The sequence below is a fragment of the Halyomorpha halys genome, unplaced genomic scaffold, assembly GCF_000696795.3.
Source record: "Halyomorpha halys isolate HHAL.00 unplaced genomic scaffold, Hhal_1.1 Scaffold1001.1, whole genome shotgun sequence".
NCBI lineage: Eukaryota > Metazoa > Arthropoda > Insecta > Hemiptera > Pentatomidae > Halyomorpha > Halyomorpha halys.
In genome coordinates this window covers 231,346-256,545 of record NW_027104681.1, presented here as the reverse complement: position 1 = coordinate 256,545, position 25,200 = coordinate 231,346, and the positions used below count along the sequence as shown (strand labels likewise).

The following is a 25,200-nucleotide window of genomic DNA, read 5'->3' as shown; positions in this document are numbered from 1 at the left end:
TGCAGTCGGTGGGCCGTTGCATTATAAGTCTGTGAACCGACGTATCAACTCCATCAGTTACAAAGGACCCTCGGTCTTCCCTTATAAGATTCCTTCTCACTATGGAATTCCATTCCTACTCCCGTTTAACGCTCCAGTACCCTTTCCACCTTCCACCAAGTTTTTTTTAAATACTTAAAACTTATTTAATGATTTGTCATTTTTAAAACTTATATTTTCTTTTATTTGTTACTTTAAGGCCTTAGAGCCAACCAACTCATTTTGCAGTGTTATATTTAAGAGACGTGTTCTTAAATAAATAAAGAATTTACCATAATTATTATAATAATAATACTAATAAACAGAACTAAGGACTGTGGCATTGGCCACTATAGCCGAGCGCTACCCTGAGTCAGAATGGATCCATATATACACCGACGGGTCAGCTACAGAGGCAAATAAAAATGCGGATGCAGGTGTCTATGGTAGCATGTTCCAACTGTCAGCGCCTGCTGGAGCAAACGATACCAATTTTGATCGAGAGGTAGCTGCTATTACTTTGGCTTTAGAAATGCTTACTCTCGGCAGCGCAAAGAAGATAGTTCTGCTGTCAGATTCAAGGGCAGCACTGCTGGCAATAGCGTCTGGACATCCCTCAACTAACGCTAGAATTCTCGCATGCCGGAAAACTAAAGAAAGTAAAAGAGAAATACTTAAAGTATTGGTAATTCAATGGATTCCAGCCCATTGCGGTATATATGGGAATGAGGAGGCGGATCGACTTGCACGGTTAGGGGCTAGCCAACCACAGCCGCTTCTTCCTATCACCATAGACATGGCGAAAGAAATGGACCGAAGCTCTATCACTGAGAGAGCAGAGGAAAGGAGTAGAGGAGAATGTGGGGGGCAAGAACTGGGCGGCATTGCTAGATCCTAAGAGGCGCCCTCCATTGACTTTACCAAGAGCGGTGGCAGTGACATGCTTCAGGTTGGCCACTGGACCTGACTATTTGCGGCACCACCTGAAGAGAATAGGAGTGGCTGAGTCTGCAGACTGCGTGGAAACTGTGGAGTTGGTGAGATGACTGGCGATCACATATTTACATGTGCGGCAACAGCGGACTTAATTATAGACAGGAGTTACGTGAACAAAGCTAAATTATACTGGGCTGTTCGAAAAAAAATGGTAGAAATGCCTCCTTTGGCATAGGAAAAAAAAATATTATGATAAAGCCCACTGTATTTTGAATCTTAGCATATTTTTTTTTAAATCATTCTAAAAACTCCATTTTAACTTTGTTACTTAAATTCCAATAAATCCCACCAAATCACATTTACCCTTCGTCTTGCCCTACAGTATCTTTTAATAATACCACACTCATTCTTGTTGAACAGATCCCTTACTTAGGACTAAATCTGAACAAACGACTGACATGGAATCCTCATACAAGACTGAAAAGACAGGAAACTGTTCGTCGATTCCGACTATTACAACATTTACTAGACAAACGGTCCAAACTTCCAATCCATTACAAAAGACTGATACCATTACATAAGACTTATAATACATGACTATTATAAGGCCTATTTGGACATACGGAGTTGAGCTATGGGGCTACACTAAACCATCTAATTCCTTACAGTCCAAAATCCTTCGTAAAATCCTTAATGCTCCTTACTTTGTCACAAATCAAATGATCCATCAGGACCTCAATGTCCCCTATGTTGCTGATCTGGTCAGAACCAGATACCAATCCTTCTGTTGCGGGGGGCGCCTACCGATCTTAGATAATAACAGGTGTCTCAAACCTAGCTGTTGCAACGATAACCTTTGGACAGGTAGCGTTGAGGTTGTCCCTGTAAAATAGCAGTATGAGTACCTCGTGCTAATGATTAGGTTACCTCAGTGTACCAGTCTTTACAAAAAAGTATAATCATATTATACAGCACCAACATCAATGAGAAACCGACGTGGGAAGCTGCATGAAGTAGACTAGCCGCTTAGTGGGAAAAGCATGCAAACAAAGTAATTTATTCCTGGCCAGGTTTATTAAAAACATTACTAGTAAAGCATGGACAGTGAAGGTAGTGTTTCATTTGATTTTTGTAAATAGTACATAATTTTTTTCTTGATTAATCGTGCACGCCCTATTGAAGTTATTAATATATTTGTGCATATTTGTTTCTTAGGTTAGGTTACTTTGCTTATGCATGAAGCATGTTTATTTTTACCATGATTTTATTTTCTTGTATTTGCAATAAATAGGTGTTTTTGTTTAAAGTGTGTTTGTTGATTTCCCTTGGAGCTCACCTAAGTAAAATACAGTAACAATAAAAAACGAGGTAACAACACTTCCATAATAAACTTCCAAACCAAGTCGTTTCTAGCCTGGCTTCTCCTTCACTACCTAATAATCCTCCTAGGCGTCTAAAAAGAAGATGGCCTCGAGATCTTCTTCTTTAGAAATGTTTTTGGAGTTCTATAAATGGGTAGATTCTCCACATGTTTGTATCATGTCATAATATCACTTACAGCAAATTTACTTGATGTGTATATATGTATACAGTTGTAAATATCAATAAATAAATTATTAAAAAAAAAAAAACTTTGTTACTGCCCATTGTATTTCAATTAGTCAGGAAAACATAAGGGTATTTAAAGAGACATACGTTAAGGAATTGTTTGCAGAAATTACAAACAGAGCGCAGCGACAAAGGTAAGGATATGTAGCTGACTTTGAGATCATAAAACTAAGTTTGTTTTTTTTGGGGGGGGGGGGGTTGTTTCGTGTAAAACGAAATAGTCTGAAAGTCCCCATAATGTAAGCACTGCTAGCGCCCCTTGTTGTCATTAGTAAAAACTTACCTCCCTTAACGCCTTCTCGAGAGAAGAAGAGAGTAAGGCATGAGAGAGCCATTTTTTCTCAGGACAAATCTTTTTCTTTCCTTCTTCAATGAAAATCATCATGTGCGAGTAAAATAATTAGGAAGCGTTTCTCCGGCAATAGAAAAGAGGACTGCGGAGGAAGAGTAGAATGAATTATTGAAGTAATTTCACCTCTTTCAATATCTTTTACTTATTCATAATCATTACGATCAACAGCTGCAATTTCAATAGATCCCAGATCAAAATTCACTAACCCAATTAAACTATAGATGTTTTTATTCGGCCACCCCTTATAACCATGTGTAAATTATTCCATTTTTTTCTGTCTGTCAAGTTATGTTTATATTCTTTGCAATTAATTTTCAAATACAGACCACTAGTATAAACCCAACCAGCTAGATAATCAGTTGCACTTGGTCACGTACTCATCATGTGATTTAAAACATGTATGTATAATTCTAACAGAATGCGGGTGAAACCCCGGGGAACAGGTGGTCAAAATAAGATAATGAAAATGTCGTAACTGTATCAAAACAAAATCGTAAATGACCGGATAAAATCAAAAAGAAAAAACTTTTATATATAAAAATAAAATACAATATTACAATTAATATTATTAAAAACTATCTACACAACTAGTTTAAAATTCATGGAGAAATGATATAATTATATAAATCCAATACCCTTTGATGTCAAATATTCTTTCTCAGTACGCGGAGTGACACCAGATTACTACCGTAGTCCCAAAATCCTGAACCAAGCCTCCATGTTAATAGCAAGTTGAACTATTTTAATCTAATTTTTATAGTGGTTAAACTAGATGGACTTATTCCTTTTGAATTTTTTAATTTAAATAATTCATGAAAATTCAATAGTCTCATACATCATGAATAAAGATCTGATTTTTGTGTAATTGTATCTTTTCTAGCCTAGGTTCAAACCCAGCCTAATCTCGACCGAAATTTGAATCATGAAAAGAATGTTTTGACACTGATACCTTCCTATCAATCAACTACCGCCAACTCTAAATATAAATATTAAGTATTACAGTGACTTGTAATTTAGGTGCTCAAAAACTAGAGGATATAAAAAAAAATATTTATCATAAAAAATTTATCTATGTCGACTAGGCTAAAATGTTTCAGTTCATTTTGTTTTGTATAAAATCTTTTTAATACTTATTAGAGAGAGCTCTTATGTAAGATGAAAGTATATTGTATGGTCATTTCTACGTTCATCTTTTATATATCTAAATAAATTTATTGAGTGATATGAGTGAAGGTGAATTTTCTTTTTGATTTATAATAAATATAAAAAAGCAAAGGTAATATTTAATATTGCACAAAATGCACATTTTGGGGTTAGTGCATTATATTGGATTTTTTTTCATTTTTTACCTGACTCTGGCGTAACCAAAAGGAAAGTGCCTTATAAACTGCAAAATTACAGGTTTGTAAAAAATCCTGAGCGAAACTTATTATCAATTTTGATGGCTTCAATTATCCAATGAGATCCAGTGAATTCTTTTTAAAGTATAGCTCAAAATACTGAAAACATATTATATTAATGGGTCATGTCTGTCTGTCTGTTTGTTACTTTGGACATTTTTGAGTGAAGTGCACAACTGTTTTATAAGTTTGATGACTCCAGTCACACTGTAATATTCTCTGAATGTTTTGAAACAAAATACTAAGTTGTAAAAATACTGAGTTTTTAATGAGTAATCATCGGTTGATTCACAAATTTGTTTGTTCTTCTTGAAAAAAATGAATTAAATAATAATGTTTACGTAAATAATAAACTAACGACTAATTATTCCTTTCATCTTTACACACGGTCAATCAACAATCTTCGAGTATTCAATTAAATGATTTATTTCGCTTGCTCTATTATTCATATTTCGGCCACTAGTTATAGTTTAAGGTGATAACTTCAACGAACAAGCAGCGAGTAACAGAATTTTAAGTTATGTATGTGGTATGACTGTATGTTTCATATTATTTAATATTTTTCCGTAATGAAACGTTTTTTTAACCTATTATATTTCCAATTCAACAATATATTAAATTAATATCACAAGTATTGCTCTTTTTTTTGGATTATAAAGCATGATTTTGATTTTTTGTATGAAATTACATATTTTCTATTTCTTAGCATAAGTTAGCAATGTTTAGTTTAACACCAAAAAATTGAGATTTCAAACTAAAGTTAACAGATTACACACAAATTGGTATGAATTAATTAAATGTAGTTTAAACTAGGAAGTATAAGGTAAATTGAAGCAATGTCCAACACGTGAAGAGTCGAATTTAACGTAAAGAATAGAACAAGTGAATACAAGTAATGAAAATTCCTGGAATATAATTAATCAGCGGTTTTGAGAAACTATGAAAAAATTCTCTAGAATAAACTTCATTTATTAAAAATTCTAAGTCTTTTAACTTGGATTCCGAATCCACCTCCTTCTGACTTAGTTATGGCAATTTCTTATTTCAATTTTCTTGTACTTATTAAAACGAAGGTAACAAAGTTCGGCAAGCTATTTGCTTGTTTTAAACACAATTTTACATATTTTCGATTTTTAACTCCACGGTATATTTCCATCTCATCTTATGAAGTTTTCTGTATAAATTTTATCCATTTTAATTTTATACCGATTATATTTGATTATTAATTGGAACTATCCAACATCAAGAAAAATGTGATTTTAGAATGGTTATGAATGAAACTGTATTAGAATTTAAATAACCTAATACCGGACTGTATGAATGGATTTTAATAAAGGCATAGAATTAACTTTTCATTGCATTTTAATAAATATTTTATTATATGTTAATTATATATTAATATATTATTATACATTATTTTATTACCAGAATAATAAAATTAAATATACCAAATGAAAAATAAAACTTGATATTTTTACCTAAAATGAATTTTTTTTTTATAGGAATAAATGATTTTGATTGACTAGTAAATATTGCCATTATTTCATGTTCACTGGATTGATCTTATTGCCATGTTTTCTTTTTTCATTCATTTCAATATCTGACGTTGAGCTTACCTTTACTCACTCATTATTCATAACAGTAAATTAATGAATTGAAATATGGTCATTTTTAATTGAAGTACTCAAATATGTCAGACAGAGCCACTATACCTATGCCACTATGCCTGTCCAAATCAGTATTAATATTGAGGCCAGGAAGACCTTCAATGATTTTCCATACTGTCTAGATAACTGTTGTATATATAAGTGAGTCTGTTTCATATTATTATGAATTGTGTTTAAGGATGTAATCCTAAAACAAGAACAGCTTTCAAGAATGCCATTTCTATGTCACGGATTTAAGTAGATTAGAAGAAGAGCCCGGTGTATCATTGGCCCTACATTATGACGAAAAAAATATTAAATTGTTATTGACTTTTAAAAAAAAAAAAAGAAAAAACCTATTAGACAAAAAAATAAATCCCAAATATCACACATGCATTATAATAACTAACTGTCTCAAATTTAAAGCATAGACTCTTGGATGGAAATAAAACAAAATAATATTTAAAAAATTTAAATATCAAAATAAAATATGAAATATGGGCGTTGATGACCATTGGATTTTAAGCCATAAAACCCTGACGAACGACACCAAGCCGTTCAGCATGATTTCTTGCTTTTATATTTACCTAAATAGTATATAATTTTTTTTTTAGACTTATTCAATCCCTAATACATAAAAATGAAGTGAGATTTTAAAATCAGCAATAAAAATAGTATGCAAAAACATGTTGCGTCGTCCCAGCGTCAGAAAAAACTCCTTACGTGGGATCCGGAAAGATATCGGACGAGTACAAGGTCCAAAACATAGATCCTGTTAAATTTAATTTTTTTTTTAAATAAAGCACACTTTATCATGTACATACTAAGTTACAAATGATCCAAGAGGAACGAGGCTGGGATAGTTAACACGGCATTGCGCCATACGGACAGCCAGAAGATACAAGAATTAACAAACTTAACAGCGACAACAATAATAAGGGAATGTGCAACGGAGGAAAGGGAAGGGATAGCGCCGAAGAGTCCGGTATAAATGGCCGGCACCCCTTGGTCTCAGCACAGTCCACCACCAGCAGTCACAGCATCAGACATGGGATACAAGGTAACAGCACAGTGTGTCAGTGTCTCTGTGTAGTTTATAGTCAGTGGTACATCGTCTTAAGCCAATCATTTTATCGAAAAGTTGCATGTACTACACATCAATTGCCGATAGACCTACAATATTTTTTTTGTTTTGTTTCATTTAAAAAGCCATAATAACTTAAAGTAGTTATACGAGTTGATATAAATACAATGACTAAACAGGTAAAATCATTCCGTCTGTAATGAACAAAACTAATCAATTTTCTGAAACATTTTCAGATTTAAAATAATTATTTTAATTTAATACGATCAATACTCTGTCATCAATATAAAATCAGTCTCACAATAACACAAGAACAAGAGGTTACTTAATTCCCCCCATTTATTGATTACACCCAGAAAGCGTTTGTAGAGTCAAGACACGGTCAGTATCCAAAATCTCGTTGAAATATTTTGTACAGCAAAAAACGGAATCTTATTCTTTTAAAATCGAAGATTCTTGTTTTCTATATTTTGGATGTTTAAATATTCAAAAAATCTTACAGAGTTAACATGTTTAGAAAGATAAATTGTCAAAATATATTAAAAATAAACCCTAACATTACATTCAGAAATTTTAATATTGTTTTTCGTGTTTCAAAGTTATTCTAAAATGGTTTTCCATTCTCTTCGCAATCTTGAAAAGACCTAGCTCACAAAATGTACATGTAATTAAAAATAGCTACCTCAATCAGATATTGCTATTTCTATTTATATATCTTTGAATTTTTTGTGTATTAATAAGTGATTCTAAAGTTTGAAAACGTACATAATGAAATATTCAATATTCTCATAAATTTTGATGATTCTATCTTGTTGATAATTTTTATTTTCAGTCATGATCGCGTTAGTTGTACAAAAATACTAGCATTCTTTCTCATAATAAAAATAATTGTTACAAAAAATTAGATACAGTTTTAAACAATAAAATTGGTGAAAATTAATCTTAGAAAAATATATTTAACTCATGATCCAAATTGTGCCTTCAAGTAGTTGGGCTGCCAAAACTCCTTGTAGTAGGAACCGCATTACTAAAACGTGTTGAGGGTCTACTTCTTGTCGTCCTGGCGCCGGTATGCACAGAGCTTAGATAACGAGTATGTTTCAAACCAAAATAGCATAGACGAATTACATTTCTTACAAATGGGACTAGTTCGAAAATTTCAAACTAAATATCAACGCGAAATATTCTACTAATAAGTTATAGTTTACGAGAAAATGAATTCTACTGAACTCAACCGTGTTAAGGTTAAGGTAGAACACAACTAAGTTAAATTCTTCACATTGAATGTTTTCATCCATAAATTTAAAAACAATTTATTATTTATCTTCGTAAACTAAATAAGTCAAGACAAATTTTGAAGCAACAATTAAGTTAGCATTTTTTTAAAACAAATCACGAATTATTTAATATGCAAAACTCATGAAAACTGGAATTCTTCAGAAAAATAAACAATCTAATGAAAGTACAAGTTTAATTTGAGCAATTTTTCATAATCTTTTTTTTTTTTTTTGATTGGTTGACAATAATTAACATTAAACATTTCCATGCTCCGATACGATAAAGCCGTTTCGATTACAAATTTAGTTATTTAATTTTTTGCTATAACGATACCTAGAATTTAAAAATGATAAGCTAACTTGGACAAATATAAAATACATAAATAAATACAATTATTTTGCACTTTCTAAGAAAACACATTTTATTTTAATTTATGGAATTCAAGTCTACTGCAACAGAGACTTTAACGCTCCCATTAGATTTCCACAAACAATACTTAAAATCTCTCTATTTACTGATATATGTAAGTAGATTATCTCCACTCCTAAACAGATTAGTACCATCAACACTCTAAATTTGTTCATATAGGAGACTCAAATCGGTTTTTGAGAGCTATGACTACATACCTAGTTTACGGATTGTAGTTTTAAATTCCATTATAACGTTCAAACACAAATCAAAATGACGCACAGAATTACGACTCTGAAGAAATGTAAATGCGGATGAGAAAATTCCCAGCCCCACTAAACAATCACTCCGCGTGGATCCCGTAGCGTTGTGTGGAGTAACACTCTGTGAAAATGTTCTCGTAATTTCATAACACGCAAGGTTCCACAAGTGAAGTAACAAATAGGCATACTTTGATTCGAGTGATATATGGCATCACCATTGGATGCAATACTACAAACATTTTTGTTCTTTCTAATAGCCAAAATATGCTTCCAATTTAATTTTAAATCCCATTTCAGCAGCCTCCTCTATTTTTGAACAGACCAACAAACTAGGAGATAATTGGACGTTTCTATAATAAAATAAACTCGGTGTGTTATATTTTGAAATGATTAAATTTCTAAATGAATTTGCTTAATTGCTTCTAGCTAAAGAATTTTAAACAGTCGTACAGAATTATTTCAATTGAATGTACCTTTGATTAAATATAACTTGAAATATTTATTATTTTATATATATATATATATTTTTTTTATTATTCAGGTTTTCGGTGTTCTTTTACTGGCCACAGCCGTCCTGGCTGGCGATGCCAAAGTTGAAAAGAAGGCTACTGATGAGAAGAAACAAGACAAAAGAGGACTTCTTGGTTTGGGCTACGGCTATGGTGGACACGGACTCGAATTAGGATATGGAGGACATGGACTCGACTTGGGATACGGTGGATACGGCGGACACGGACTTGAAGGATATGGAGGTTACGGCCTTGGTGGAGGACACTACAGCGTCGACAGCGGTCACATCAAAGCCATCACCATCCACAAGGAAGTAGCAGTCCCAGTACCACAGCCCTACCCCGTCCACATCGAAAAGAAAGTCCCAGTGCCATACCCAGTCAAGGTCGCCGTACCAGTCGACAGGCCATACCCAGTCCACGTACCCAAGCCATACCCAGTCGCCGTCGACAGGCCAGTACCTTACCCAGTCGAGAAGCCAGTCCCATACCCAGTCAAGGTTCCAGTCAAGGTACCAGTCGCTGCCCCCTACCCAGTACCAGTGCCAAAACCATACCCAGTCACTGTCGAAAAGCACGTACCTGTCGCAGTACCTCACCCAGTCTTAGTACATAAGCCAGTTCCAGTCCTCCTCAAGAGCCACGGATGGGAAGGTGGTCACTTTGACGGACTCGAATCTCTCTCCCTTGGACACTACGACTACCACCACTAAATCAAACCTCAAATCAAAATATTTAATTGTAATTTTATATTTAAATAAACTTTATATATAATTTTTATATAAAACAAAAAACATTTTTTACTATGCTTAGTAAATAAGAAACGCCATCTAAGTACAAATCATCCCAAGTTACCATCATTACTTTACCTTTCCATCACAACCAAATTTATATATAAATGTACAAATGTAAAAAATAAAATAATTTTGTACTTAACTATGTTCAATTATTTAGTAATAAACCTAATAATCCTAAATGGTCACTAATTTATAAATCATGTGGAGCAAAAGTTGTCTAACTCAAAAAATGCTATAAACTCTAATATTACTTTATCTTTTTACATACACAATGGGTGTTTAACCCCTTTAGAAATCTTATTTCATGTATAATTGGAATATTCTTCTGTACTTAAGCATTCGAAATCCAAACAAGTCTAAATTAAATCCTATTGTGCTCTTACTACTTTGGAATTCAGACTACCATTTCATATTGCAAGATGAATTTTGAAAATTTCATCAAGTCGTCGCAATCAAATAGTAATTGTACATTGACAATAGAGATTGGAAATAATTTGCATGTAATTGTCAGTTAACAAGAGAACTTCTATTTTATTTCTATCCGACCTCAAATGATTAAATAAAGATTGGTTATTATTAATTTCAAGATATTTCAGCTTAAGAGATATTAGATAGGTAGGTCATTGTAAATATAATCTAATGTATAAATAACCAAATATTGTCAAACCTTGATCATCTTTTTGCAGAATTATACTATGGAACGATTGAGACTAAAAAAAAAAAATAATAATTTAAACAACGACAGTAGACAGTTAATCGATCCTCATTAGCGTTTAGCAAATGCATCAATAATCAGAACAGACTTGATCAGAACTAGGTCTTTACGAAATATTAGATTAAAAATATCAGATTTCGTCAGCAAAGAGACCTAGTTAACTAATGACAGGCAAAACGGTACAAATAAACAAATGTCATATACAGCCTTGCTTCGTTTCGAAACCATTTTAATATTATCCGAGTCCGCTCACTTTTCAGGATCCGGTTGGAAAATATCCACCGGCCAAGGACGGCACCTGTCATGTGTCGACACCTGTGTCGTGGTACTCCTGAGGCGGGTACATCGTCAGCGAGGGAAACAACGGGGTTTACTAAACAAAGAGAGGATGTGGGAACCCACTAGATCATGAAATAACTCTTGGGATATTCACCGTCTCCAAGACGGAATATGTATAGTTATGACATAACTTCCTGTTTCGGATATGTAAAACCTCTACTCACGGACGGAGCCTGTTAGATTTTCGAAAGTAGTGGAGAGCATCTTCGGGCTAAATTATTTGTGGCTCCTTCGTCCCACAGGTGATGGAGTTAAAGTGAGTAAGATTAGTTTTCTTTACCAATGTATATTACTACGGTTTAATCCTTCTTCTGGTTCGCTCTTACTCAATTTTCACAAAGATTTTTTTTTAAATATGTTTTCACAAGCCTTCTAAATCGGAGACAACAAAAATAAAATTAAACAGAATAAAAAAAAAAAAGATACATTAAATATTTATGGAAAAACATACCAACTTCTAAAATTAAAGTTAGTTTTAACAATCAACATTTGATTACAACAGTAGGTCACGCACACGGGGTAATATTCTTTGTAAGACCTTATATCGCTGGCCTGGAAGAACAATGAAGCAACTGTAAACTTTCGACAAATTGACTTTACTGTTTGGGTAGGTCCAAACATGGATGTATATAGACATCTACATGGCTGTATTTACGAAATTTCTATTTTGGCGATTTTTTTTTTTTAGTGTTGTTATAGCGACTTATAAGAGGTCAAGAAAACGCATTTCTGAGCCTGCCAACAACATAAAGTCAATATCACGATGTCTACAGTTGTGTCATTATTATTCCGGACCAAAAATATGGTGGAGCAGTATTCCAAAACCATCCAAGTTCATACTTCAATTTTTTTTCCCCATAAACAATTGTGTACTTAATTATCAGGAGATTAAGATATTTCAACTCAGTTAAATCAGATGTGATATGACCGAATTTGAAAGAAATATTTTCACCTCATGACAATATAAAATCAGATGGTCTGAACATCTCTGTTGGATGAGTGAAGACAAAGGCCCAAGAAAATCTTTCGAGGCCATACCAACAGGAAAACGCCCAATAGGGAGACCCAGAATATAATGGAAGGACTAAATCTCCAGAGTAGGAGAGAAAAGAGGGAAAAGGGTGCAGAATCGCGATCGAGAGGCCTGGTTTGCCTGGAAAAAGGCACCTCCACGCTGAAAGTGAGGATAAAGAAGAAGAAGAAATGAATATAGAAGTAAAACTATATAAGAAAAAATCAACAAAATTGTAAGCTGGGCTAGGCTGGTTTTGGATTTCTGACATTATCAGCTTCTCTACACACTAAGTAATTTATCATATATGTAGAATTTAATTACTACTTTTTATTGATTTCCATATTTAAATAATTTTACTTAAAATCATTTTGATATTCATTCGTGAAATAATGAGAAGCAAAATTAGTCAGGGTTCGGCTCTCTTAGGATACCTCGACCACTTTTGACACCCTAGCGTCGCAAAGGATTCATAAAAAAAAAAATTCATTCACATCGAAATAACTGTACTTTTTATAGTTTAATATTGTTTTTTTTTTTTTTGTTTTTTTTTTTGTCAACTCATATTTATCAAGTAATTTTCTTTTCCGAGAGCTTATTTTAGGTATAGGTTTATGGTAAGTCCTAATATAAGTTTATGGTAATTCCTATTTTTTTCTTTTTCATCTCGTCTAGTTAGTTACCTTCATTATTTAGTCCCACGTTTACGAATTAAATAAATAAATAAAAATAAATTATAAAAACTCCAATATCAAATTTCCAATTGATTAATTATTGATTATTGATTGATCAAAATTCCAAGAGATTATAGAGACTAACGATATTGTTAAGAGTCGAGAAAAGAGATGTTTATACAAAAATATCTCCCAATACTTTTCCATCAGAAAATAAGCTAAGTTCATGGACACAATCTAATGGCTGCAGTGGGGAATGGTACGTGTGTCTATTCGTATTCCACCGCCTTGAGAACGTACACCTGCGGCATTTAAGTGAGTCCTTTCTTTTCTTAGTGAATAATTGTTAATGGACATTTATTTCGTACACTCCATTTAAAAATTTAATTTTCAAACCAGGCTTTTAAGTTTTATACAATATATAATAACCTATTAATTTTACATTAATCGTACCGTACATTCTTCTTTCTGACCGCCTGTCCATCTTCAAGTTTTTTTCCGTAATAATAGTTACAAAGTTCCATTAATTCTCTATTAATTGTTCTCATGAATATGATATATTTAAAATAAATTTTATTGAAAAATAGCCAAATACGTTTTCTTTACTTTTTTTTTATATTTATTATATAATTTAGAATACCTTACATTTTTTTTTAAAGTGTAAACGAATTTTGGAAATTTTTCAATAAAATTAACAAAAACTTTAAATGTAATAAATTATATAGATGAGAAAAACTAATATTTAATAAATATCACTTAGTAATTATTTTTAGAGAAAAAGCAGACGGTTCGAAAAGTTGGAAAGAATATATTACATGAAGATTCTCGAAAAATCCAATTCGACCCTATGGCAAGTTAGTGAGGAGGACAACACAAATTTTCCAAATTGACCAAAGTATTTAGAAAAAAGGAAACGCTCCTGAAAGCCACAGAACTAAACGTAAATGCGGAAATGATGTTTGCGGGTAAAAGTTAAGGACATGATAAAAACTTGATTCTCATCCTGCAGTTGATGTATGAATCCACAAAATAATGATTACAAATGACCTTCGAAACTATATGATATAGGCAATAAAGTGAAAAACAGTGCCGCAGAGGAACTATTTACAAACACATCAGAGGAGACGGTTGCGAAAGGCAGAGCAGGGACCACTGTCATCTTGCGTCACTCAACGTCCGATTTGAGAAATATAAATGAGACCAGTTGGGTCACTTTTTCACCCAGTTCGACAAGCTGGGCACCTTAGCACCCAAAACAGGATATCTGTAAGTCAGGTTCCTTTTTTCCAATTAACTATTCGTGTTTTTTTCCTTTAATTGAATTACAACAATGTTCAAACCTTTTAATTGACGAATTTAAAATGTGTTCTATAATGGTTAGCGCATCAAAACTTTAATCGTTTTACTTGCAATAGAAAAAAATAATAATAAAATAAATGGAGCCCGATAAAGTTTTTATTTGTTGAAAAAATTTTGTTATTCCTCATTCGATTCGTAGGTTCAATACAGCAGCAGGGCGATTAAATGTGTTTAAATATGTCTCGAAGGAATTGATTTTGAAATATTAATTCAAAATATCAAAAGTTATAATACAGCTATAACATGTTATACTTGATCAAAATGTATACTGAGAGAAAAAGCATCGAAAACACTCAACAAATAACTTCAATTTGCTGAAACCGTTCGAATATTGTTATTCCTTGAAATAGCATAAATATTTCAGTGGGTGACATTATTTGATATGCTTAGTACATTTCTCTCGTACATATAGTTTTATTTACCCATGTTGGATTTAATAAACCCCCAAAAATAAATAAAAGTTATTTATTAAAATATAATTTGATTAATGTGCTGGCTTATAATCTTATTTGATAGGAACGATGGAACCTCGTAATTTTGAAAATGCTTTTTCCAAGACCTTTTTTTTAAATTCTAAGTAAAATAAAAATAAAATCCAAATATATGAACCATTTATTGCCGGAACCGATTCCTGATTACATCGATTTCATCTTTGATCCTAAAGAAGATAGTTAACTATAGCAGTAGTTCAGTTACTCCAAGAAGGATAATTGTAACCACTATTACATAATGAAGTTTCAGATGCTGAGAATTTTTGGAAAATTACGTACTCCTCTTGAAACCCGAACAAAAAGAAGATTCCGTTAAAATTATAAATCAGGGATAGGGAAAACAAACAGTAGAGTGAAAGAATGAGCCGGGTATATAGAATACAAGAACTTCTCTTTCCATATATTTTTATTAAGTATAAAGTAGAGCCCGCAAATAAACTCATGTAATCATAATATTAGCATGTTGATAATGTTTTTACTGTTCGATAATTATTATTATTATTAATGGACAGAAACACATGAGACATGTCAGTAGCCCTGATAACAAAGGTTTATCTTCAAACGGGATGTAAAGGATAAAGATGTTGTAAAAGTTTTTTTTTTAAATTTAGTTATTGATATTTACAACTGTACATAAATACATCAAGTAAATTTGAGGAAATCATAATAGTATGGTGCAAGCATGTAGAGAAACTACCCAATGGTAGCACTCTAAAAACATTTTTACAATATAAGGTCTCGAGGCCATCTTCTTTTCAGACGCCTCGAAGGATTTTCCGGAATAAAAGAGGAAGCAAGATTAGGAACTAATGGGTTTGAGTGTTTAGGGAGTTTGTAACGAAAGGATTGATATCTGGTTCAGGCTAGATCGGTAACAAATGGAACATTAAGGTCTTTGTGGATGATTTTATTTGTGACAAAGTAGGAAGCATTTAGGATTTTACGAAGGATTTTGGATTGTAAGGATTGGATACGAGAGGAATTCGAAGGTTTAGTGGAGCCCCAAAGCTCAACGCCGTTTGTCTTGATTGGCCTTATTATTGTCATGTAAATCAGTCTTTTGTAATGAATTGGAAGTTTGGACCGATTGTCTAGGAAGTGCTGTTATAGTCGAAATCGACGTGCAGGTTCCATTCTTTTCAGTCTTGTGTGAGGGTTGTATGTATGTAGTCCAAGGAAGCGGATCTGTTCAACAGGAGGAGGGGCAACATTATTGAAGTATACTGTAGGCCAGTCAGAAGGTTTACGACGAAGGGTAAAGGTAATTTGATGGGATTTGTTGGAATTTATTTTAATCCTCCAATTACGACACCATTCTTTGAGGGCTGTGATATGGTGTAAAAGATTTAAAATTCATAACTAGAGCTCCTCGAGACAAAGATGGTAATACATTTTTAAAATGTAGTGCTTTTTCTTCCTGTCGAAAAGTAAAAAATTAAAAAAAAGTGTTAGCAATGAATCAACATTTATGAAAACCGACAATTTTTCTAATCTTTCAGATCACGAGTTCGTGTATAAAATAAAATTTAAGTACAAAACCCTTATTTCGAATTTCTGGTTCAGAAATATATGAAATAAACAATCTGGTCAAAAGTCTGGTCGCAATAGGAAATAATACTGGATCCCTGATCCCAGTCTTTCTGGATCCCGCCGCCTTACGGACACCTCACCGTTTAGGGTGCCCTCTTCATCTAATTTTCTTAGTAGAAGATTAGTAATGGAGGTTAGGGATGATTATTAAAAATCTTTTTACCTTTAGCGCGCAGATTCCGACTATTACAGCACTTACTAGACAAACGGTCTAAACTTCCAACTCATTACAAAAGACTGATCTACATGACAATAATAAGGCTCATCTGGATATACGGAGTTGAGCTTTGGGGCTCCACTAAACCTTCGAATTCCTCTCGTATCCAATCTTTACAATCCAAAATCCTTCGTAAAATCCTCAATGCTCCTTATTTTGTTACTAATGAAACCATCCATAAAGACCTAAATGTTCCTTATGTAACCGATCTAGCCCGAACCCGATATTATTCCTTCCATAATAAACTCCCTAACAACCCAAACCCGCTCGTTTCTAACCTTGCTTCCTCTTCCATTCCTGGCAATCCTCCGAGGCGCCTGAAAAGAAGATGGCCTCGTGACCTTATATTGTAAACTGTTTTTAGAGTTCTACTACTGGGTAGTTTCTCTACATACAGTATCATATCATTATGTCATTATGATCAAATTTACTGGTTGTATTTTTTTATACAGTTGTAAATATCAACAAATAAATAAAAAAAAAATAAAAAAACCTTTAGAGCACTTGCTCAGCCTCCACTGACTCACTACCAGTGATGCGACGAGAGGGATCGCTGGGATCTTTTGAGCTCTTCTCTACCCCTCACACGTGGGGTATAGAGTGGGCTCAGGGATCCTCAAGTCGATTGTGTAAATATTGTATATAAGAGTGTAAATGTGACCTAAATATTATTTTATCATTATGTTATTTTATTTATTTATTTTTCATACAGATAGTTTGATTATGTTCATTTTGTTTATTCTTTTGTTTGTATATATTTTAAGATAGTTTTTTTATTTATTTATTTTTTTTATTCATTTATTTATTTTATTTTATTTTAGTATCCATGAGATCATCATTCATCACTATTACCTACTGCCCAGAACTGTGTGGCAAATTGTAATATCTATCAATAAATAAAAAGTATTATTATTTAAAAAAAAAAAAGTTGATTTTATTCCTGCAAAAAAACTTCAATTTTATTGTTCGTTTTTTCTTTATACAGTCCATTTAAAAATATTAATTTATACCATTTTCCATAGATGATTTTTATATTCCTAATTTTTTGAAAAGTCTATATAGAATAAAATATAACACGAATATGTTTATTCAAATTTCCATGGACAATAAAGTTAAAACGAAATTAATGGATAACGGATGTTGTCTGCAAAAAAACTAATAATTTAAAGTTTAAATTAAGTTTTAATTTTTTTGCAAAATATTAATGGTCCTTACCAAGAACATTTTTTTATAAATAGCTTTCAGAGATGTAATTTTTAAAACCTATATTCCGTTCACATAAACAACTTTTGGAGCCAGAATGATCCTCCAGAATAGACTGTTGGTAGCTGGGGAGTTAAGCGATTGCTTCATGTCTACAGTAGTGCCGGTTCGAGTTCGGCAACGGGGGTAAGAATTTATTTCTGTTTCTACGAAATAAAAACCTGAACCCTCCATTCTGGTTAGAATTGGTTGGTTACCTCTTAATAACCTTGCCTCCCTCCCCCCACACCCTCCCTCCCCCGTTTGTCAGAAATGACAAGGAAGGTATCATAGAAAAAAAAAATTAAATTAAATAATAATTGAATCAAATTATTTCAATATTATCAGTATGTAAATACGACAAAAAACGAGTATCAAAGACCGAATTATGAGGCTCCGAAATCTACAGTTTCATTGTCGGAGTTTGAGGTTCTTTAACTATTAACTGAGAATAATAAACTTCGGTTGTAAAACATTCCGTAAAAAAGAAGTTATTCTCTTTTTTTTCGTGACTAAGTGAAAAGAAAGATGAAAGGGATGAAAACTAAATAAATGAAGATAAAACTAATCAAAGCCTTGAACATCGTTTTCTTTACTCGTAATTATTAAATATTTTAGAAATATGTTTAGTCTGTCTCCTATCTTGAGATTTCGGCGGCGCGTCGAATGGTAAATAATTATTTTGGTGCTATGATTTCCTCAAGAAAGTTTAATCCTTTTGTCGTAAACATGTAGATAATTATAATTTAAATAGGTAAAAATTCACATGTTCGTTGATTAAAGGTAATACAATTTTTTTTCCTCCTTAGTTAAATGTCTTTCTTTAGAAATTTATAACAGTATCATTCTTTATAAATAATAATAATAGATCAGTTTGGGCATTATAATTATTTTTTAACGCTTTTATTATTATGTCTATTCTTTTCAGGAACCTCAATATCCTGATGTAAGGAAATGACCATAGACGGACTTACGACAAACAAAAAGAAATTACATTTTAAAAATTTGATTAAAATGTAAATCAAGATAAGTCAATGATTTTCGTTTAAAATCTGGGTGGTGGAAATTAATTATGTATGCCAATATCCTGTCAGTACCTAGTAACTTAAAAGTAGATGATTAAATTTAATATATTAGGCAATTAAATAAAAAAAGAAACTCGAATAAGGAACAATCTCATTGACTCTTATCATTCCATAGGATCATCATGATATAGCTCTCTCAAGTAGGTAGTTAAAAAAAAAGGTAGTTATCGCCCCAGATGAGTTTTCTATAATATACATCTAATCCAAACCCTTCTTGAGTTTTTTTTTCTTGTTTTCTTCAATATTTAATACAACAGTACTACAGCAACAGATCTTATCACTATCCATTTTATAATATTATTTCTTTAGTCCGACATAATTTTTTGTTGTACCAGACCGCTCTATTACGCCCCGGCAACTGTATATAAAAAATTCTCGTGTAAACGACTAAGTGAAAGTAGCATCTGAACATGCGAGTTGGCGTAGCAGTGATTTTCTAATAGCAAACTGTATAAACCCTAAACTGATGTGTGAGAAATACACAGTTTTACTGCAGTATTCAGTCCATTAGACTGCGTTTGCAGTTATGATTGTTATTACAGTTGTTTTAATATTTTACTTTTTACAAAACTAACTACAAATCTTGAAAAGAAGCACTATTGTTCAAGAAATTAAATTTGCTGGCCATGAGATTACCAAAAATAAAATAAAGTAACAAACTGAGTAAAAACTTAACTTAAAAAAAGAACAGAGAGCAGGGCGTAGGTTGAGCTAAATTATGAACAGCACCGGAAACGACTAAGCCGAAGACTGTAGCCGTAATGTAAAGTCCATCGACTACAGTAGGATAAGGAGCTCCAACGAGAATCCGTGGATATAAGTCCCCACCGATTAACAGATCGACTGGACCTGACTCCCCAAAACGCTGATAAGCCAAAGGGTGGCGCATAATGCGGCTGACGACGGTAGAAGGAAAGTTGGCATTTGGTAAGGACGACGTGATGCGGTCGACTACCACTGGAGAGTGGTTGTATTCTTCTTTACCAGCGAATGGGCGTATGGTACATGACGTGGAGGCTTTGAGATGAGACTTCGGGACGGCTGACTCGCCAAGACTAGTGATGCAATGGTCGAAATTTGAAATGTTAGCGCCAATCTTGTGTGCGAGCGCGCTTGAAATAAATGTGTGCTGGCTTCCGGAGTCTAACACAACACGGACCATATGAAGATCTCCTCTCTTCGATTTAACAAGAGTGCATGCAGTGCCCAATAGTACCATGATGTCCGTGGATGAAGGTGGCGTAGATCCGAAGCCAATGATGGTCTCCTTAGGAATTGGCTTATTGGATGTTGCATCGACTTTAGCATCTGCGTTGTCTTCTTCCTGGCGGTAGATCAGCGTGTGGTGCTTCTTACAGCACGTCCGACATCGAAATTGCGAACGACATGTGCCCCCCTCATGGCCCTTACGAAGTCAATTCCAACATACCTTGAAGGTTCGGACGTGTTCAAGTTTCTGGATAAGAGGGAGTTCAATAAAAGCCTCGCACTTGGAGAACAGATGATCTCCCTTGCAGAGAGGACATCTAACTTCTGCAACTCCTTCCTTGCGATTCCTGGAAGAGGGTGTGGAACATGCTGCGTGCAAGGATACGAACCTCTGCTTCTGATTGGTTCCGCTGAAGCGCCCTGATGGTTTAGAGTTATCTGCGCCCGGTGACATGCAAATAGCGGTTTTCCTCTGCCGAACGAAGTCGATTACCATGTCCACCGTGGGAAACTCTTGGCTGGACCCTAGAGACAGTTCGAACTGTCTTCTAGCCTCTGGGTCCAATGCCCTTAATGCTAGTGTAGTGAGCAGGAAATCGGCGGGATCCTTAAGTTGCAGAGCCCGTAGAGCATCGACGCTGTCAGCGACGCCTGTTAAATAGGCTTCGTATCTCTCCATATCGCTTCTTGCTCCTATAGAGTCGAAATCGATTATTCGATTAATAAGGACGTTGGCCAAGACGCGTGGGTTCTGAAACGTCTCCACTACACGCCTCCAGGCCAACTCATACGAATTTGATTCAACGGGAAACCTCGAAATCACAGCTACCGCTTCACCCTTCAAGGCACCAATAAGGTAGTGAAATTTTTTGATTTTGGTTAAGGTCAGTTCGTCATGTATTAGCGATACAAGTGTATCGTGGAAGTGCGACCACTTCAAAAGATCTCCACCAAACGTAGAGATAGGGATCCTGGGTAATTGTGGCTTCTGGAAGTAGGATCCACTTTGAGCATATAGCTAATACACTTGAGAATTTTTTCTTAAATTACTGAATTTAAGATTCATTAAAGGTTATGGATAGTAAATCATGATAATGAAGAAATAAGGGTTAAATAAATCTTAATTTAACTGACATGGTATATATATATATGTTCTGCGCTATGTTATAGCAAGTAAATTTCTTCCTATATTAACATTTAATTATAAAACATGCAGTATGGATATAATTAAACATGTAAGTATGGAACATCATCAACACAGCTGAAATGGCCTGTTCCTTTGTTCAGATAAGAACAATACATTATGTTTATAAAATACTATTTCACTGAACTATATTTGAATTAATTGAACAATGAATCTGAACTTAATGAATGATTAGGTCTGGCATGGACTTTATGTGTGAACGCTTATTATGAAAAACATTATTAGAATTTTATTAATCCGGCCCGGAGGCCCATTATGTATGGAGCATGCCTTCAACCGAAATGCCAGACACACTTCACTTTTGGTTGGCTGGTTGGGTTTGAGTGACTGTATAATTGAAAAAATGAGATATGATTAAATCAAATAAAATTCTATTGTTTATGTTACAAGTGGTGTAAGGGGTGACCGAAAGAAAACATTTATGATTAGATGGTTAGTAAAATTTTGAATGACCCGGCTATAGAATTGTAGATCTAAAATTGAGGTGATTGATGATGATGTGAATGTTAACTATTGCTGGATGGACTTACTCCATGGTTCTTTCTTCCCTCCACATTCTTAGGCCTCTCCTCTGTTTCTGGGAACAACTCGGGGGGGTTCTACTCACTCATGGTAGATTCCTGATGGGAGACAAAAAGGAATAATGGATTGCTCCTGGCAGAAGACAAGATGGCTCTCTTCTCATTAGTCTGCAATGCTTCTCTTGCCACCACTGGAGGAGGCAAGCTTTTGTTCCTGGCCACATGGGCGCTGGTAGTGCCTTTGTGGTGACCCCCCCCCCCAATTCAATTCAGACCATGGCGCTAGTACTGCCTATATTATGGCAGCCTTTACAATTCATTCTTTCGGTTGCCGTAGGTTACCCGGAACAAGTGCTATGTTTGAATATCCCAGCAATATCCATAGGAGAGACTAAACAATTATTGGAAGAAAGAATATATCACAGTAATGATTCAGCATGTTCTAGCATCGGGATTTTTAATCCCATCTAAAAAATATCTTAAATTGGATAATGTGTGAAAATCTTCTGAAAAAAATATACTCTGAAAAACGCGAGCCGGTCCATAATTTTAAAAATGTGTCCAATCATCTAAAAGAAAAAGGTTCGCTACAACAAAATATGACGAGCGTTCAAACATTTGAAAAGCTAGCATCACGGAGCGTCGGATAGAGGTTTAGGACGATATTCGGTTCTTACGTATTAAGGCCACCACAGATGTTTCCACACAGCAATCTTCTTGTACTCGCCAAGTTATCGTTGGTTTCCTTGTTGCCTTGTTGTTTGCTGATTTTTGACCCCATTTTTTAGTGCTATGAAAATGAGTTTTTGGGATTTGCCATTTTGGTAAACGTAGCTTTTGGAAATGTGATTTCCCAATTTATTCTGACAGTTGGAAAGGTTACTAAACAAATAAAATTATAAAAGAAGGATTCCTACATGCTAAGGTTAATCATAAATACAATTTTATAGATCCTGATACAGGAGTTCATACACAAACAGTTAAGAGAATGTGGGTTAGTGCTAAATGGAGGAACAAGAGACATCATTCGAAATCTTATTTATGAGAGTTCATATGACGACAGCATCAGGTGAAAGAAAATAAAGACTGCTTTGAATCTATATTAAATTCCATGTCGGCCCATTTTTCACCGAAATCTGATTGACAACTTTACATAAATAAAATGTTTTGATTATACATAAAATTTCTTATTCTATAATTTGTTTCAAAAACTTTAGGTATAGATTGGCGCATTAGCAGAATTTTTGTTGCAGAATATCCCTTCCACAGCTGCTTGAGGATCACCACTTTCAGTCCTTGGCTCGTCATTCAGCACTCCTGGGAGAGTGGCATGATTGTTACAATGTTGCCGGCTGCCGGCGCTGACCCGCACACCTGACAGAACTTGTTTGCGTTTTTTTCCTGATAGTGCATACTGGAGAAAAATACATGGTCAGCTCTTTCTTTTACTGCTGGGCAAACTGAGCACTCCGCTATATCGTCCAGTTTGAAACGATACTGTTAAACTCTAAAATAAACATGTCCTATTAGCAACTGGATGAGATTGTAGTTAACCTTTTCATGCTCCGTATCCACCTACGGTTAAAGTATGTGAGTATCTTTGCATTAGTAAGTGCTTCCAGGTATGTTATTTGTATTTGTGTGATAAGTAGTACAATAATTATACTATTAAATAATTATAGAGATTGTAAATAAACATCGTAAAAGTTTATAACTAGTTAACAATGATATAAACAAACTATATGTGCTCGAAAATAAAGTTATTATTATAGGAACATCCATAGCGTTCATTTCGAACCTGATTACCCTCTTTTCTTTAATTTCTGTTTTCTTGTCTGTGTATTATCAATAACTCAGTGTATATACGTACATTTTTTTAATAATATATACCTAAACTCTTTGGTAAGCTTTATAATTTTAGCGAACCATAGGCACTTGTACCGTCGGCCTCGTCATCAATAACAAAATACATGTGCTCATAGCTCCCGCGTATAATATGCGTTAATGATCAATAGTTTTTACACCAGTAATAAAGGAAAAATATTTCTAAATAAATATTTCAAAGAGCCCAATATTATGAAATTCAATTTTAGCTACACAACAAATATTCCCTTTCCATTCTAAATAGTCCCAGGATAAGTCGCGAAAATTTATAGCAAGGCGACTTAGCGAACGCTATGTTAAAAAGTTTATCACCCGTCACGTAACAGATATGTTTCGTGGTTAGATAAATTATCTGAAACCCAACGTGACCTAGCTCAGTTAACACCTGGTTGGGTAGTGGATATACACTCAGCTGTACTCAGTGATAGTGGATATACATTCCGCAGTGGAACGACATTTCGTGAGCACACGCCGGTCATGATCGAAGTCGTGATCGGAGAACTTGGGTTGAACTTGGCTTAAAGAGTATAGATTGTCCCCTAATAGAGCTAAATGTCGAGCAAGTTTTGGGCGACCTAGTTCCCTATGTTGAGCAGCATTTGAACCACCATGTATCCTCAAAATATACCACCAAAATCAATCAGCAACAACTTCTGTTTATCTTCAGATAAATAGCCAATTCCCAGAAGCGTAGCGTTTCGGAAGAAGGTGACAGCATTCTGGCTATATGCAAACAATTACAATCTGACGTGAAATTTAAAATCTTATAATAAGGGGAAAGAAGAATCGTTATCACAAACTGGAATAACGTGATTCTATACGATATCACTAAAGTTACGTTTATCAAGCTTTATCTAATAGTGCTACTGTTTTGCCAAGACGGTAAATTTTATATAACTGTATAAGTGTAACCGCATAGACAGACTCTTAACGTGGCAATAGCAAAACTGTCTTAACAAGTACTATCACCTATCACGCTATCCCCGGTCATGACAGTAAATATTTTTGTGACAGTAGCGTCGTTAGCACAATATGTACTGCAATCTATCACGTGCAACAGTACTTTCATGACAGTAGCTTCTTAATTGTAACACGTACTGCCACCAATCATACCATACCAAGTGCGACAACTACTACTAAGTTCAATCATTCTAGTCGATATAATGTGACTATAAAGTGTCGCCGTGTAAACTGACTTTAACTTGGCAATAACTTTACGGCTGATCAATAATTTTTATCGTAGTGATCATTTTGAATAAAAATTATTTCATAACCGTTGTCCCTTAATTTTAAAAATGAAAATTCTTTGGTAACTGTTATCCATTAATTCGAAAAATAACAATTATGCAGATAATCGTG

General features: G+C 34.0%; 2 protein-coding genes across 2 annotated transcripts; one reads left to right on the top strand and one right to left on the bottom strand.

Annotated features, from left to right (window-relative positions):
* Positions 1-6,964: 6,964 nt before the first annotated feature.
* On the top strand, positions 6,965-10,438 carry LOC106687736 (uncharacterized). The gene is made up of 2 exons (XM_014431773.2): positions 6,965-7,020; positions 9,535-10,438. Exons 1-2 carry the CDS (start codon positions 7,009-7,011, stop codon positions 10,213-10,215), a joined length of 693 nt encoding a protein of 230 aa, XP_014287259.1. The 5' UTR covers positions 6,965-7,008; the 3' UTR covers positions 10,216-10,438.
* A 9,261-nt stretch (positions 10,439-19,699) lies between these two features.
* LOC136795921 (uncharacterized) lies at positions 19,700-22,738 on the bottom strand. Its single transcript, XM_067048063.1, has 3 exons — positions 22,635-22,738; positions 20,453-21,236; positions 19,700-20,371 (listed from the first exon to the last, which is right to left on the bottom strand). Exons 1-3 carry the CDS (start codon positions 22,736-22,738, stop codon positions 19,700-19,702), a joined length of 1,560 nt encoding a protein of 519 aa, XP_066904164.1.
* Between the last annotated feature and the right edge of the window lie 2,462 nt (positions 22,739-25,200).